This window comes from Alligator sinensis, unplaced genomic scaffold, assembly GCF_000455745.1.
Source record: "Alligator sinensis unplaced genomic scaffold, ASM45574v1 scaffold615_1, whole genome shotgun sequence".
Classification (NCBI taxonomy): domain Eukaryota; kingdom Metazoa; phylum Chordata; order Crocodylia; family Alligatoridae; genus Alligator; species Alligator sinensis.
Window position 1 is genome coordinate 1942479 of NW_005841982.1, and position 17763 is coordinate 1960241.

The following is a 17763-nucleotide window of genomic DNA, read 5'->3' on the forward strand; positions in this document are numbered from 1 at the left end:
TGCACGGCCCGGGCCTCCCCGCCGCTTTGCCAGCTACGGATGATCCCTGAGAAAACGGCCGTGCTGTTTGCTGAAGTTGTGTGTGTGTGTGTGTTTGTGTGCATGTATGTGTGTGTGTGTATGTATGTGTGCATATATGTGTGTGTGTGCGTTTTGGGGGCTGAGGAGAGGCGGAGAATATATACCCATCTCTTACCAATTTCTTTCTCTTTGTTTCCTCCCTCCCGCAGCTGGTTCTCCTGGCAGCCTCGTCTTGTGCCCGCGCCACAGCCATGGCATCCGTGCCCTCCGCCGGCTGCCTCATGGCCAAAAACCAGTACTACAGAAGTAAGCGCTGCCTTTGCCACAGCTCCCAGGGTACCGGGTAGTTCATATTTGAGGGGGAGGTGGACTTAGCATCAGAGAAGCATCGAAAAGTAGGGCTGGGGGGGACCTCTGCTTTGAGACAGCTTTCCAGGGGTGAGCATTCACAGTCACTCCAGACCAGGGAATGTCTTAAAATCAGCTTAGGAAGTGGTGAGGTCCATTCCCAGTTAATTGGAGATACGGAGCAAGATCATAAGCTTTCTGCTTTATGACAATTCCCCGTCTTTCTCCTGTGGGATTTCTTTTTTTTTTTTTTCCATTAAGGAGTTCAGGTACCTCCGCTATTCATCCATTTCTTCTTCTTCCTGGAAGGATTTTGTCTTGTTATTAGGAGTGTATAATTTCTCTTTGTCCCTGATAAACTTTACAAAGTGTTTCTGGTACATAAAGCACTGGACTTAAAGGTGGAGTGATTTGTCTCTTGTCTGCCCTGGACTTATTATTGGCTGTGGGCAGGTCATGTAAGGACTCTGTGCCTGGTTTAGGATATCAGAGTTCATTATTTAAGACGTCAGGCCTCTGTTCTGATAGCGTTGCATGCTCTGATACATTTAGCACGCTGGACTTTCATTGGCTTCTGGGAAAGTTACCCAAGCAAATTACATAGCAATGTGTGGTTTCAAGGGAGGAATCAATTGTAGATTATCTCATGAAAGAGTTATCCTACTGTTATACCAATATTACTAGTGATAAAGGTAGTAGGTATAATAATAACAAAATATGGTTTCTATTTAAGAAAACTTTTATCTAGATGTTTTCTATGGGGTGTTAGTCAAAAAGGACTTCAATGGATATTTAGCATGGAATTTTTTAACACAGTTAAACATCAAAGTTTTGCTTTTGTACTCCATATACAGCTCGGCTGAATTCAGAATCCAGTGTTTCATCAAGCAGTTCGTCCTGTTGTTCTGACCCTGTGAACTTCTCAGACCAAGATAAAGTTCTTCATGGTATTACCTCATCCCCTAAAACAAACTTTTTTATATATATAGTTTTGACATTTCGTTATTCAGTCAATCCCTAATGGTGCATTTCCTTTTCTAGGGTTACCTGAATTATTTGATAAATGTTGGTGGATAAAAAACTTCTTCCCCTGTGAGCCAGCTCCTCCAAATGTGGGCAGAAAAACATTATCAGCCAGCAGGTGAGACTTGCTTCTTGCATGGTGGATATAAATTGTGGGTTTTACTTTTCTGCTTTACTTCAATACTACCAAATACTAAATATTACCAACTACTAACAACACTTAAAACATTGTCAAGATACAATATCTTGATTTAAGGAAAAATGTAATGAAAGCGCATGGCTGAGGACTGTATATTCCCAATGGTTTCTTCATATAGAAATTTGCAGCAAGCCGTGAATAGTGGCCAGAATTTTTGTGAATGCTTTTAGTGATAACACAATATTGTATTTAATGCTATGCTTGTAAGATAAATGCCAGTTGAGTTGACATAGGTAGATTTATTTTTAAAGTTTTTGTTTCTTCTTAATATAATCATCACTATGTTCATAATTTGTCTGTCTTTTTACAGTGCTAACAGTTGATTGTGACTGCAAGCTGACTTTACCTGCAGTGATATTGCATACACAGACTCATTTTTCTAAAGGCTCAGGGTCTTCCAGATGTCTGCATTCAGCTGTTCGAAGAAAATAAACTGCTTGAAACTACTTTTACAAGAGGAAAAGTACAATTACAGAAAGATTTTCCAGTAGCTTAAATGGTTTTGCTTAAGGCAAGAGTTATTTGTATCTACCCTGTCTGCTACAGCATTGTTAGTGTTTGAGAAGCACCTTGTATATTTTCAAATGGAAGATAACTGGATATGATATCCTAATGATTTGCTCAGATTATTGGAAGAAGTGACAGAACAAGTAAGAGGTGACTAAAACCAGAAAACTTTGTGTTGCAGATAACTATGCAGCCAGCTATCTTGTTTTGTAGGTTTAAAGTTTAATAGATCAATTGTGTGGACATCAAATCGATGCAAGCTAGGTTAAAACGAATGGATTCCTTCATATACTACATCTGATGCGTTTCCAAGAGCCAGATATAGCAGTTACATATAACGTGGAGCAAAGCTTACAAAGCAGTTGTGTTAATAGCTTTACTTGTAAAAAGTCCCATTTAACAAAGTCACCTTATACAACAGTCACTAGATCTATCCTTTTGTGCTGTTTGGTGGATTTTGAGCTCATCTGTGCAGGTGCAGTTCTCATGCCACATCTGTGTACTGTGGTTATGAAGGCCTGCCAAAATATGTAAACTTCATGGGCTGATATTTTATAAGTATGAGGGCAGCCATGTTTCATTTCATTTATACTTTTACCTAGTCTGCTATAGATTAAAGAGACACTTGTTTGCTCATGACTAGTTTTTCCAAAGATTAATGGCTGCCTGCCAACTGCACAGCAGATTGAACACCTTGCATAGCCACAATTCTGATATTAACCAATTTTTGTGCTCATACAATAATAATACCTTTACACTTATATTTCTCATTTAGTATTTTTCATTTATATTTTGTTTCTCTTTTTAGAAGCTCCCAAGCTGCTTAAAACTATATTAATAATAATTGTTTCACTTCCTGTGGTGTGCAGTCTAGCAGCAGTACAGATTATACAGCAATACAACCCAGCATTGTAGTTTTTGGTAGATGTGATAGTTGAAAGCCCTTAGATGGAAAAGAAAGTTGCAAGTATTTGGCTCGCTGCTTCATTTCATGTTTTAGGACTGTTTTATTGAACTTATGAGGTACCAAGTCTATTTGCTTACTCAATATATCTGGCACATTTAATCCAGAAAGTGAGTAAGTACCAATATATCCTTTTAATATAAAATGTTTTAAAATTGTGTGTTCTATATTACAGTAACAGTGCCATACATGTGCATAATGATTTAGATTAAAAAAAAAAAAGAGTTCCAGCCTCAGAAAGCTTACAATGTATGTCAAGATAAATGCAAGGAGGGTGAGAAGAATGCAAAGACAACTGTGAAAATACTGTGTTAGAACTCTGTAACTGTCTTTGTATAGTTTATACCTCTTTTTTGTTTAAAATTAATGTAAGTCTTGATTTTAGAATTGTCTTTATTTAAGTATATGGAATGAGCTACTCTATTTTTATACTCAGAAGGTTTTGTATGAATAAATGTTTCATTATTCCATAGTTTTGAGACTATTTATTTTCTAATGGTACTGTTCACAAGAACTTCTGGGGAAAATGAACAAAAGTTGAGGCCATCACTTTTTCTGCTATGGCTGTTTAAACACTTGAAAAGGAGAGGAAAAATTTGAACTAAAAGGAAAAGCCAGGAAATATTTTCTTTAATGTGTCGATGAATGTGTAGTAGTTAAAAAATATGGATCTATAACTTCAAGTTTCACAGGCCTCTCTTTCTTTTCACAGATATGTAGAATAAATAGAAGGGGGAAAAAGTGGCCTTTCACTCCTGTTCTGACAATAGAAGTCCCCAGCATAATTCAGGACTAGGGCCTGAAAGGAGCCATTAAACCATCTTTTCATTTCCTCATTTGGCCCCAGTCAGTTGTAATCAGATTAGAGGGGCTGATACAATGGCTGGAAATTATTATAAAAAAGATTTTTCTTGCATTTTAGCAATCTTTGGTTTGAGTATTATCCCTGGTGCAACTGAGAACCAATTCTGACATTGTATTGGTAACAGCTATTACCAATATGTCAATAGAAAATTCTCTTGTACTAGGACAGTTCTCTTTGGGCCTTCTCTGCTAGTTAGAAGCCCACCTTACATTATTTTGCAGTTTAGTCCAGGTCTGTACCAAACTGCCTACTTATAGCTAATTGGACATTTTCCACATAAATTCCCCAAGTTTGACAGATTTACCTTAATCAGATATTATTCTCATTCATCTAAAACAATAAATAGGACTTGAAAAAGGACTTGACTTTGGCCTAACATATCAAACAGATGATATATAATAATGGTGTTCCATTTCCCTCCCCAAAGAAAGAGATGAGGCTAGTCATCCCATTCATACTTAATGGAAAAAAATACAATGCCTTTTGAGGGCTTTGGCCATTTATTTCAATGAGAAGGATGAGGTTCAATTTGTATACTTCATCTGGTAATTCTGAGAAGCAAAATCTGTAACCATACAATATTTTCTAGGATATATAATAACGGTATGACCATTTTTGCATTCATGTTACTATCCAGTTTCTGGATAGGTTCCTCAATGACATAAGGCTCATTACATGCCTTAGAGGGCTTCTTTTGCACTGAAATAAGAGGGAGAGTCTGTGCTGTGCCTGCTGTAAATTATTAATGTCTATACTTTTTCTGTGAAATATATTACTGTCTTAATTATAATGGTTGAGCCCCCAGTAACACTACATCATTCTTCCTGGATAAGCAAAGATTTTTTTTCAATACTCTTTTTATTTCAGAAGCTTGAACTCCAGTACCACAAACTGTAAAATACTATCACATAATAGTGATAATCACTGGATGGCAGTATAACAGACATTTTGTTTAAATACATGTATTAGAAACCAGAGCTTGGAGGAAATACTGTGCTACTACTGGTAATACTCTGTATTTTCCATGATCTAACCATCTAAACATTCAGTAAAACAGAATCTGTGAAAGTACATCCAACAACAATATCTGTAACAATGTGCAGCATGATAGATTGTCTATAAGAAAATACATACCTCTGGGGACAGAATTCCTTTGAAAAAAACCAAGGGGCTGTTTTGGTTTGCAGCTTTGCATACTTTTCTGCAAAAGACTGTGTTATGGCCTTGTTACATGTTGCACTTTTTGCTGCTCAAATGTTGATCAGTGTTAGTGCTAGCTCGAGTTTAGAGCAGTTGCACCTTAAGGCTTTTCTGACTAGCTCCCTACCTGCACAGCTGTGACTTGCCGCTAGAGGGCTGGTGAGCAGAAGCTTGACTAGGAGACACAGCTGTGAGTTGCCACTACAGAGCTAGTGAGCCAGGACAGGCTGCTGCTTTAGGTGAGGGTATGAGAGAGGGATTAGGGATTGGGAAAACATGAAACTGGGAGGCAGAGGCTTAAAGGGATGGGGGTGCATAATGGAATGGGAGGTGGACAGGAAATGGGGGTGGGGGAAGTTTGGTGAAATGAAGGAAGTCAGCCACTGAAGAATAAAATAAAAACAAGGAAAAAAAGAACTTAAAAATAAAGAGGAAGGAAATCAAAGAAATGCTCATGTTTTAATAATTTGGTATTTGGGATTGGAGTGTGGGGGGTGCTGGTTGTGTTTCCTAGGGTGGCTAGGAGGTAGGGGTGGTGAAGGAAGGTGCTTTTGGAGGAGCTACTGCCACCACCCCGGGAAGGAAACACCAGCTCATGGGGACCAGATCCAGTGCCCTACTGTGCTTCCCCCCAGGATCTGCCTAAAATTAATGTGTAACAAAGCCCCTAATAAAGACCTTTTAATAACACTTACATAAATGTACTTGCAAATGGGAAAGGAAGCTAGATCAAGTTATTTAAAATAAGTACAAAAGTTAAATTGTTACTATGATGGCCCAGGAGATATGTAAAGGCAAGAATTCTTATGGGTGATACCCTTTTTTTGGTATCCAAACCAACTACCTTAGTTGCTGCAAAGGCAAACTTTGTGGTTTCACAGTAGCCTTCATTAGGCCTCTGAAAATAAAGCAGACGCAGCTGAGCAAAATAGCAGGTTGAATGAAAACTTAAGTAGGGCCATTATAACCTGTGAAGTGCAGAGGACAGTGAGTATTAGGAAGATCACAATGAACCATTGTCCGTATGTTATATGTCCAGTTAGGTGCTTAGTGTCCAATTAGGCTGATGCATTTCTGTTCCTACTCTTGTCTTGTAAAGGTATTGAGGACTTTTCTATGAGAGATCCCTTACAAGAATTCTTGCCTCTCTTTAAGTAACCATGTGAGAGGCAAGGATTGTTTTGGGCTGACATCTTTTGTCTTGCATTCAAAAGCTTGTCCAACTTTATTCCAACCATGCAGTTTCTTCAATAAAATATATTGCCCCCCAAAAATCCTTGCCTCTCCCATAATTCCTGGGCCATCATGGCTGCAGTATCACTATAACACTACTTCAAAGTAAATATATCACGTTGTGCACATAAAGACTATCTCATAAATAACATTTTACTTCACAGCTTATATGTCATTCCCCAAAAGGACTGTGTAACCTACCTCTGGTTTAAAGTACAGGGCAGAAGTATTCTTTACTATGAATTCTGCATTGCCTAGTGAGTTACTATGCCAGTAAATGACTGAAAAAGCACAAATCCTAAAAGAGGAGAAACAGTAAAATACTAGCTATTTATATGGCTGCTTGAACACTTAAACTAAGGAGAGTTTCAACCAAGCTGAAATCTCAAATAGATCAGATTTAGGCTGCTGTAACTTTTAGTGGACACTCATGTGGCCTTCTACCTTAGCATTCACTAACACTGGCAGTTTTATATCAATAGTTTGTATAAGGATCAGCGGTTCTTAGATTATTATTGTTTTCAATATGGATAATTTCTGTGAAAGTTACATGAACATACTATTTTCCATGCACTGTCTCTTATTCTTTGACGCAAGGTTTTCACAAAACCTCCCTGAATTTGCATCACAAAAAATGTTAGAATAAATTAATATTTTCTACTGTATGTGGGAAAGATTTAATTATTATAGCATTAAAAACAGTTCTTCAAAACAGTACCACATAAAACTCCATTAGAGTTGTTTAGAATAGTTTGTTAGATAGTAAAGGCTTTGTTTAGTTTGTGATGGCATACTTCAATTCTGATATTACAAAACTGAAGAACTCTTACCTTAATGTATACCGTAACAGTACCCCGGGTTTCCTTGTATGACCCTTACAGACGGGGGCAATGGAAATGTAGCTTACTGGGTGTCATCAGAGGCTGTGTCTATTACTCCTGCTTCTCAGCTCCTCTGCAAATGAAAACGAGCCTGCTGAGCGGATTCAGTTATATGTACCAAAATTAAAATTGCTTGCAAAACATTTCTCAAATGATTGTATCTGGAGCTGATGACTTTGAAAATGTTGACCATATTAATGTTCACTGCCTTAGCTGACTTCTTGGTATTAGAAGGGCTCTGTCAGAATTCCCATGTCATGTGCTTCATCATAAACCATTTTAGATTGTTCCAGCACAAGCAGAAGTGAAACATAATCATTGAACGAAAGTTTGTTTAATAGCAGGAGCTAGTTTGTAACAGGGGAAGGAGTCAAGTCACTATATAGGAAAGAATATGGGGGCTGGGAGGGGATTCTTATTACTGCCTTTTCTTTTGTTGTCTGTGTCATAGATACTGGGGATAATGAGCTATTCATATAATTTTCTCTGCCATGGAATCCCTACACCTACGCTAAAGACTGAAGTGGAGCCACATGATCCAGCCAGGTAATAGCAGTGACCTCCTGGCCTGCTCCACCATTACGCACGGTCTCTTTGTGGAACCCCAGTGACCTAGTGTGGAATCCCAGGGCTCCATGGAGCACAGTTTGAAAGTCACTGTGTTATAGGAATCACACATTCCTGTTTAAATCCTTGTCCACTATTCAAGGACAAATTCAAACCGCAAATAAGATGTAGATTTTTTAACAGTGAGAGCAATTAACCATTGAAACAATTTATGAAGGATTGCGGTGGATCCTCCATCAGTGGCGATTTTAAAATTGAGATTAAATACTTTTTCTAAAAGAAATGCATTCATTCGAGGAAGTCCTTTTGCCTGTGTTATAGAGGAGGTCAAACTAAATCAATAATGACAAACTATATCTACATAGAACATATCTACTGTACTGCTGAACAGTCACATAAACCCTAACAGACTGTTGATTTCAGTTTCTGTCAAGAACCAACAAAAAGAGTTTTAGCAAACACTTTTTGAAAATAATTTCCAGCACCTATATATCTTACATGGCTCTTCTGACCTCCTCCTCCTTTTAGAACACAGACTATATAAATCTTCAGGTTGCCCTTGCGAAATCTACAGCTCTAGCAGCACACAAGCAAACGTTTTCACCTTGCACCTGAAAGACAGCCCAAGTGAGATCCTGGTGTCAGCTATACAAGTGGAGCGATATAGTAATTATGCTGAAGCCAATGGGGTGACTCTACATTTGTGTTTGTGTATGCTAACTGGGGCCTGATTTTTGCCTAAAAGCTCAAAGTGGGAATAAGTTTACTTGTTTGCAAACCCAGAAGCTATCATTATGATGATAGTTGGAACAATAGCAGTATGGCTAAATGTCAAATGTGCGGATGCCAGTGAGGGCACTTAGTCTGGGCATAACTTGTTCATTCTTACAAATATTTCCATAGTGCATAGATGTGTTATGCAACACAGTGCTATAGATTCATTTTTTGCTCCTGTGCACTGAAACTAAGGTATAGGTTTTCAAAGTCTGGGATTTATATTTAAATCTCCAATTTAGAGTACTTGGACATCTAATCTTAGATTTGAGATCCATTAGCTCTAAGCATAGACAAGAATAAAATAAGTTACAGGTTTCTAAGACAAACTGCTTTTGAGATTCCACTTTAGAAGCATTAGATTTTCCAAAAGAAAATTATACTCATTTTTCAAAGTCCAAAACCTATGAAATGTTATCTAACTCAGAAACAAACATCAGGTACTTATATAGCCAGCTGCAGGCAAAAATAATTGAAGGTTTCAATATTGTAATCTAAAGGAACAAATAAGATAGGACAGGCTCAAACATGGGTCCTGAAACTCTTGCCTGCTGCTTGTTTCAATTAAAGGCAGGAATTGAAAATAAAAATAATACTAAGGACATGTTTGAATTATGAACATGAGAAAGCTGCATTAAAGATTAATTTCAATAAATTAATTAAGTTTACACCCTTGACAATTCTCATCTCATTGGTCCTGCCAACGCCAAGGATTCTGCATGACTTCTCTGAGAACCTTTTGACGTTTTCTCCCATAAGATTAAGAGTTACCTCTTAACACAGCATTCACTCTGCTGAGGAAATAAGATCACTGATCCCACAGGTTTCTCAGCTAGGCTTCTGGGACAGCTCTCAGATGTAATCTATCTAGTCTGACACTTTTAAATTACATTAATTGCAAGTGATTCAGTGTTTCATAAGAGTGGAAAAATTAAAGAATAATGTTAGTGGCAGGATACCCATTGAAAGAAGATGTTCTGAAGAGGTATTTTTCCATTACATTTTAACCAGGCTAATTTAATGCTATCTTGAGTCTGCAGCACATTTAAGTTTAGGTGAAATCTAGAATTACTGTTTGAATTGCTACCAACTGGATCTGTTTCTGGAGCTGTAATGCCTCTTATGCAATCTTACCAATGTAGCAGTTCAACTGAAGCACTGAACATACATGGCAAACTAAATATAAGTTTTACTTGGCAGCTCTCTTATATGCTGTCAAAATTAAGTGCTAGCCCCAAAATATAAAATCAATTCAACAAGAAAAACTTTTTACATTATGTGCTTTTTCAGAAACATATTTTTTCAGGTGAAGCTTCATTTGTTTCATATTTCATACTAATTTAACCAGAAAAGGACAACAAGCTGAAATGTGTTACATAAACAGATTGTTATTTTCTCTACTTATTTCCCCATTTGTCATAATTATTCTTCTACATTCCTTGGTTTTCATTGTTGGTTAATGCATTTGGTGGGGGAGTTGTTTGTTCTCTATCTGTTTCTCTACAGTGAATGTGCCATCAGTGTTGTCTGAAAGAGACAGCTTTGCGGTCTCAACAGTATATTTTAAATATTTTGAGGGCGCATCTACATGAGATGTTAACTGCACAGTAGACTAATTAGCTGTGTAGTAAATGTCTTAGTGTCTACGTGTGTGCCCCTATTAGGCTGGAATAAACTAATTTACTGCGTAGCAGGATAGTACCTGTATTTACAAGGTATTTACCTATAAATACAGGTACTATCCTGCTGCAGAGTAAAAAACTCCACAGAAGCACATGTGTAGGTGCTGCCTCTGCTGGATTGGGTAAGAGGATGCTTCAGTGTGGGGGGCTCCTTGCTGGCTAGCCCCATGCCGAACCATTCTTGTGCCTCAGCCAACCCCTCTGCAGCATGTTGAGTCAGGGGGTACAGCCCTGGGCTGACAGGCTAGTCCCCGGTGCCCTCTGCTAGCTGGAGCTGCTGTGACTCAGCTCAATGACCTACAGTCCCAGGTGCACGTTCAAATCTGGTGCCCAGGAGCAATAAACACTAGCATAATATGCACTGGAGTGTATTGCTGCACGTTAATATAATTAATAGAACATGTAGACATGCCTTGAGTATCTTAAAATACAGCTTCTCAGGCCATGATACTTCTGGGGTAAGTCTATTTAGACTAACTAGTGTGAGGACTGCCTTTTAGTCTGTGTTCTTGTAGCACCTGCAGTGGAATATCTGTTTTGATTGGGGGCCATGAAAACATTAATATAATATCAATTATAATATTGCCAGGTGTTATACTGTTGTGTATACCTCTTTCTGATGAAAACTTTTAAAACAGAAGCCTTTACCTTTCTGTGTGGGCATTAAAGAATTCACAATTATATTTTCTGTAACAAAGGATGGTTTTTGTTGGCCAAAATTTCTCTGGCCTTGCACAAAATTATTATCCACGGAGAGCTGGCTTATTCCTATACAGATTTGTTACTTTTTATAACCTAATTATACTTATCTTTTTCACTTAACAGTCTTTTCTTTAGTCACCAAATCTTGAATGTCACCGAAGAAAAAATTGTAATTCTGAATTTTTTATGACAGGTTTGGAATAAAAAATGAACCAGAGCTCACAAGATATTTTATTACCACCATTCTTTGCTGCATAAGGTCTTGATTCCATAAAAAGTATTTAGTGACTTCTACAACACACATCACAGAAGCTGAGCAAACATCCTCCTCACATAGCTAGTCTATATACTTTTCATGGGTCTTCTATGCACCTTCAGAGAGAAATTCAGTAAGGAAGCAAATATATTGTATAAATGATCTGTTTCTTCATAGCTGTTCACTGTACCATCTTTTTCTGTTGCCCTTGAAATATCAAACTCTGTCTAGCTGTGGTTTACTTTATCTTCCTATCTAGGTATTATTTATACTGAATTAGTTTCATGGATGGCCAATAGATTAAAAGAATCCACACTCTGTGTGAAATTGTCTAGTAGAATTGCATGACAGTTTTTTCCCTTTAGAAAATTTTAGTTTAGGTACTTTGTGCTCTTATATCAACTTTCCAAACTTTGCAGATACGGTATTTTGAATAAAATTTCAATGCCAAGAGTTATCTCAAGCTGAAAATTTTGTGGGAAAATGTTTGTATGGATAACCCTAACTGTGGTTCTTCCAGTTCTTTGGCCCTTTTCTTTGGAACATGAATATTTTAAGGTAGTTTTTAAAATGCAATTTAATTTAAATTGATGCATGTTTATTAACTTCATTTGAGTTACTTTTGATTCATACCAGTTAACAGGCATTTGATGTTTAGGGTAGAATATTTACAATTTCCTTCAGCTTTTTTCATTCTTCAGTAATTCCATGTCACTTCCATTTATTTCATTGTGGAAGAGTAGCCTATAAAGAATATCACTTACATTTCTCTGCTAAGATAGTGTATTACAAAGTTTGGATGAGAAGTTAATCCTATGTAGATCCCTAGTTCCAAGAAATGAAAGCGCAGTATAATATTACACCAGCCACTCAGCATACAAGTACTGCATTTAAAATCTTTGCAATGTGACCTGCATAGCATTATCCTATAATTAGCTGACATACCAGGATAACATTTATTTTGAGTATGTGGCAGAAGAGGAGATTTGTAATTAGTAACAGGGATGTATACCTTATCTGAACCTACTTGTTTAACGAATATTTTTTAAAACATGCAAGTATCAATGAAAACATGCCTTTTCATAGATTATTTTGCTTTAAAGTCAACATATTGCACAGATTAACATTTATTTAACCTGTTTTCTTAAATAAATCTTCTCAAATTATCCCCAAGATTTGCATTTATGATACTGTATCATTGTCCAGGTACAGTCATTACACTTTTACTGGTATAAGTGATTGATTGGAAACCAGTCTATATACGTTCCAGAGCAAAGGTTTAGCGCACAAAACCAGTCTTTATATATGACAGAACAGAAGTTTGGTACACAAACTGATTTTAAAATGGCAGAACCTGGTCTAAGACTTGGCCTCCTTGTAGCAAAACCCCCCGTTTTTCTTCTTAAACACACACACACACACACACACACACACACACACACACACACACACACACACACACATGATAGATATGCATTTCCTTCCCTTCCCCAATTATTTCTGGCTTTTCTTTCTCTCCCTCTCCCTATAGACAAGCACAAGAGAGCTCAGACATAGGATAAGCTTTAACATTTTTATTTTGGTAGCAAGTTTTTGGTTTTGGATATCCACTGTTTTATATTATTATTAGGTTTGTATTGATTTTTACTGTTGTATATTGTATTATTATCATTTTCGTATTGATTTTTATTGTTTCATATGGATATTGTATGGTTTAGGCCTGTGTTTGTAAGTGAACCAAAGTAATGTCAAGTTTCCATTTTGTATGTCAAGCCTCCATCTTGTGTCCTCTGCCTGGGCATCCCCTGTGTTGCAACTGTATGATTCACGTATCCCTCCCATGTAAATTGGTTCCCGGATAAATGAGAGTGATTGAGAATGATTGAAATACAATGGTAGCAGGCCTCTGCTGTATGGCCTGTAATGACCAGGCCATCACCTCGCATTGATTCATCCAGGAACCATGGACCTCACCCAGGAACAGGGACAAAAACCCAGCATTTGAAAGACAAAAGACACTGCAGAACCAGCAACTCTACCATTGTACCCCACCATTACAGACACCCGAAACTGCACATCTCTGCATGGAGCACACATGCTTAGTATGCCAGGGTCTGACCCTTGCCTGGGCATGCCTCCTTTCACTAGGGTCACACAAGGTCTGCCCCTATAAAAAGGGGCAGTGAAGACAGACCCAGTGGGACGCCCTCTCCAGCTGAACCAGCACTGTGCCACACCACCTATCTACCTAGAGGCCATGCCAGCGACCCCCCTCTGGACAACACCTACTGGACAAGGACCCCTTTCCAGCCTGGATAGGTAGCTATCAGCCCCACCCCTTCTTCAACCAAGGACTTGGACTCTGCTTCTCTTCCCTACCTGGACTCCAGCCCTTCCACTGAGTATCTTTTTCCTGCTACCATTGTGAGTGCTTGTGTGTGTGTGTGTGTGAACCAATAACTTCATGGGGCTGCGTAGTGTGTTGCCTGTTTAATAAAACTGTTATTTGGACCCCTAAATTGGGTTTTGCTTTACTATGGTTTGGCCCTGCTCCAATCTCTGCTCCTCGCCCCTCTAACTTCTGTCTCATTTCTCCTTCTCCTGCTTCTGGCTCTCTGTCATCTCCAACACCTATCTTGAGCTCCTCTCTGCCTCCAAACCCCCTGTTTCTTTGCCACTGTCTTATCCCCACTGCCTTTTCCTTTCCCCCTGAGCAACCAGGTTTCTGCCTCAGTTTCTTTCCTGGCTGTCTCTTCCTTGCTACCACTTATCTTCCCCCTCCCCCCAATATCTCAGTTGTCTGTCTCAGTTTCCAGCCCCTGTCTGCCTTAAGTAAACCCAAGCCTCAGTTTTTCTGCCAGCTTCTTTGTAGTCCACTGGTTCTAAGCCCAGTTCTGGCAGCTTTCACTCCCTACACTTTAACTCTCTCTCTCTCACCTTAACTTTCCCCCAAGTATCCCAGGTACTCCAAGCACACATATACACATACACACTGTACCATCCAAGTTTGGAAATTACCCATGTGTAGGTGGGTTGTATGTGTGTGAACTGGTGTGTGCATGATATACAAATTAGTGATCTGTATCTAACTTTTGGGGTGTATGTGCTTGAATTGGTGATAGGTATGCATGTGCCTAGGCTGGTTTGGATGTGTATGTGCCTGAGCTCGTAGTGTGTGTGTGTGTGTGTGTGTGTGTGTGTGTGTGTGCAATTGTGTCACACCCACCTGTTTAACAGTGCAATATTGAGATCCTGAGAGTTGGCTTGACCCCAAAGGACAACATCCTCACCAAAAGGTGAAGTGTCTTCTGTTTGCTATGCCAATTACAGAAAACCGTGTAACTTAGATCGATTCCACTTTGGGTTTTTTGAATATCTTACCTAGCTTTAGTGTCTGAAAATGCACTTTGTTGGCAGGAAGAGATCTTTCTACATCTTTGTTGGGCAATCCATAAAGTAATTTTTACTGAAGGGTGGATCCTGTATGAATTTTTGTGAGGAGAAAAAGAAGCAGTGTGAATTTTAATAGTAATAGTATACGTTACTGAACATTGTAAATTACAGAGTTGGGTCTGCTCAAATCTGGGATCTGCAAAGCATTCTTTTAGTATTGTTGAAATTGGCACTCCTGCCCACATGACATCACAAAGTACATGACTATATGACAAAACAAAGTACAGACACAGAGGGTTACTCCTCTCCAGCATGCATGAATAAGATAAATGTATCCTTGCATCACGCATAGCAACTCTGAAAAAGCACAAAATAGGCCTTTATCCTTCCTAGATATCTGAAGCAGGAAAACAGCATTGGTGTGGGAGCAAGAGAAGAACAATGAAATGCAGATCCTATGGTTTTGATTTATTTCGTCAATTTTGCAATATTCTGTAAATTCTAAAATAACTGTTTAAACAGTAAATTTATTGGCTGTAACTCTTGTAAAGTTGTAATTTAACAGGCCTTGCTGATACTAGCTACACAGCAATAGCACCCTTCCTCTACCTCTTATCCTCAATGATCTGTGAAATGCAAAGTTTAATTGAGATTGGCAAAATGCTGACAATATTAAGCACAAGAATTTTCTTTAAAGTACACCATGGAATAATAAATGTGAACATTATATATATGGATAAAGTTATATATTTAAATTTGAATGAAATGTGAAAATAAAGCATTTCTGAATAGTGCTTGCTTAGCAATTTTACTCAATTCTCTGTATTTTATTGTTTCTATTAAACAATTGAAGCAGCTATCCATCAAAATATATAGCAAAACAGAAAAATAATATTACACTGTTTATGTGAAACATAGTCAAGGCATCATCTTGGTAGGAACCATAATTTAAACATGCTTTTTACATTTTTGCTGTTCACTTTAAAAATGATATTGAAATTATAGTAATCTTTTTTTTAAGACTGATAATGTGATATGTATTTCATAATGCAATCTGTTTCCTTCCCAGCTTCAGTCTCATATTAAAACTTGAAAGCACCATTAATGATCCTTCACCTAATTAGAGGGGATTGGACTAGAATAAGTTTGTAATAAAAAATGGTGTGTAATGGTGCTTGTACTTCTTCAGGGAAAATGGTTTGCATATTCTATGTATGTTGTTATTATAAGAGAAGTCTTTTAGCAGGAGACAATGTTATTTTTCAGTGAATGGTCTCCATTTTTGTTTGTTATGGATGTAAAACTAGTTTTAGAGACTACTTTTGATTTTCTCCCGTTTATATAATAATACTTTGAAATAGGTTATTCTCATTGGATCTTTTTACTGGAGAATATTGTTTTCCCTTGGTTTCAGCTGAACTTTAAATTTAAATAATACTTTGGTTTATGTGCAATTTTGTGAATCATATCATCTTTATCCATAGAATAGCATAAATACTGATGTCACCATTTTTTTCAGTTAATGGTTATTGCTCAGCTAGGAAACAAAATTTCTTCTGTGCTCTTTTTTGTGATAATGGTAGATTAAAACCTGTATCCACAATTATTCTTTGGCCTGAATTATACAGGAGGTCATAATGAATTCTTCTAACTTTAAAATCTATGGAGCCATGAGGTTATGGACTAACTGGACTGTTTCATCAGAGGCACAGTTCTGTTAAAGAGTTATTCCATTGATAAAGCATGGTAATGTATTCCTTAATACACTCTCCTTCTATTTATGTGCATATCTTAAAATGGCCATGGGATCACACAAGTCTCTAAACATATCAGGTGCAGTGGCCAAACCCACAAAATTACATTTCCAATATTTGCATCATTACATGTTGCCAAGCCTTTGAATTCTAAGCTTTGTATTCAGCACCAAACATCACACCAGGATAGGAGAAACTATGTGAGCCATTACACTGATGCCATGATTGAATTAATATATATGCTTGAAGTTTGTTGCCATCAATTCTCCTGTCCCAAATTATAATTCAGTTCTACAGTTTAGGTTTCTGGCCCATTATTCAGTACTATAAGCATCAATCATTAGAGCCAATTAGTGTAGCTCATCTGTATTCTTGTTTAAGGATCTGATATTCTTTCCATTAAAATCAATGGCATAACTCCAGTCGATTTCAGAGAGTCAGCTGTATAAAGAACTGTTTTGCAAGAAGACAAGTAGGGCAAATTTTCATGATTTGATCATTCATTGAAATAGATTCAACTAGCCTTTCTGTAACTTAACGACATTCATTCTTGAAAACATTTTCTGCTCTAAGATTTAGTGTGAGCAAATCAATTGTATTATTATATTTGATGCCATGGACTTTTTCAAAGCATTTGCTAAATGTGGCAACTTCTTGAAGCTGGAAATTTTAATGTTTATAGCTTCAGTTCTGTTACTTCTGTTTTGTCTTTACTGGGTGGACAAAATGCTCAGTGCTTGCATAAGTTCATCGTCCTCAATAATAATAGTTAATATAATGATTACATACTTAGAAGGGTCCAGATTATGTTGGGCCTTAATGCAGCTGCACAGTGGAGAAAGGAAGAACACTGCTGTTACAGTATAATGATTTTTACTGGAGGAGTGCTTTATTACTGTTACCTCTTTATTTATGGGCCCTATCTTTTCCCCATTGGAGTCAAGGAGAATAGGAAGCAGATCTTTTGTTTATAAAGGCCATGAAATTCTTTGTATATGGTTTTTGTTTGTTGGTTGTTTTACAGATGTTTCAGGGTTGATTTTCCTTTCAGAAAATATATTGCTTAAGACCCAGATGTCAGTTTTGAGCACTCAAGGTGCTATAACTGCAAGTGAAGAAAGCAGTGAATTTAAATAATAGTAACTTCACATTTCTAAGCCATCTTCTTCCTAAGGGATTATAAAGCACACTCTGCCCTAGAAAAACTATACAGCAGTTTTCTTTTGGGATGAAAAGTGACAAATTACTTCTCTAATTTAAACCACAGGGAGAGTATATGGAAGCAGAATATTAATATCCTAAGTGTCAGGGTTAAATACTTTATCATTACTTTTTAATTGTTTTATTTACTGTTTGTTAAGTGCCAACAATAAACTCTGAATTGTATAAAGTGC

At 37.5% G+C, this 17763-nt stretch overlaps 1 protein-coding gene across 1 annotated transcript; it reads left to right on the top strand.

The window, feature by feature from the left end:
• The first annotated feature begins 6 nt into the window (after window positions 1-6).
• PPDPFL (pancreatic progenitor cell differentiation and proliferation factor like) lies at window positions 7-3534 on the top strand. Its single transcript, XM_025201047.1, has 5 exons — window positions 7-75; window positions 231-327; window positions 1224-1316; window positions 1411-1510; window positions 1902-3534. The coding sequence occupies exons 1-5, from the start codon at window positions 40-42 to the stop codon at window positions 1912-1914; spliced, it is 339 nt and encodes a 112-aa protein (XP_025056832.1). The 5' UTR covers window positions 7-39; the 3' UTR covers window positions 1915-3534.
• The last annotated feature ends 14229 nt before the right edge of the window (window positions 3535-17763 follow it).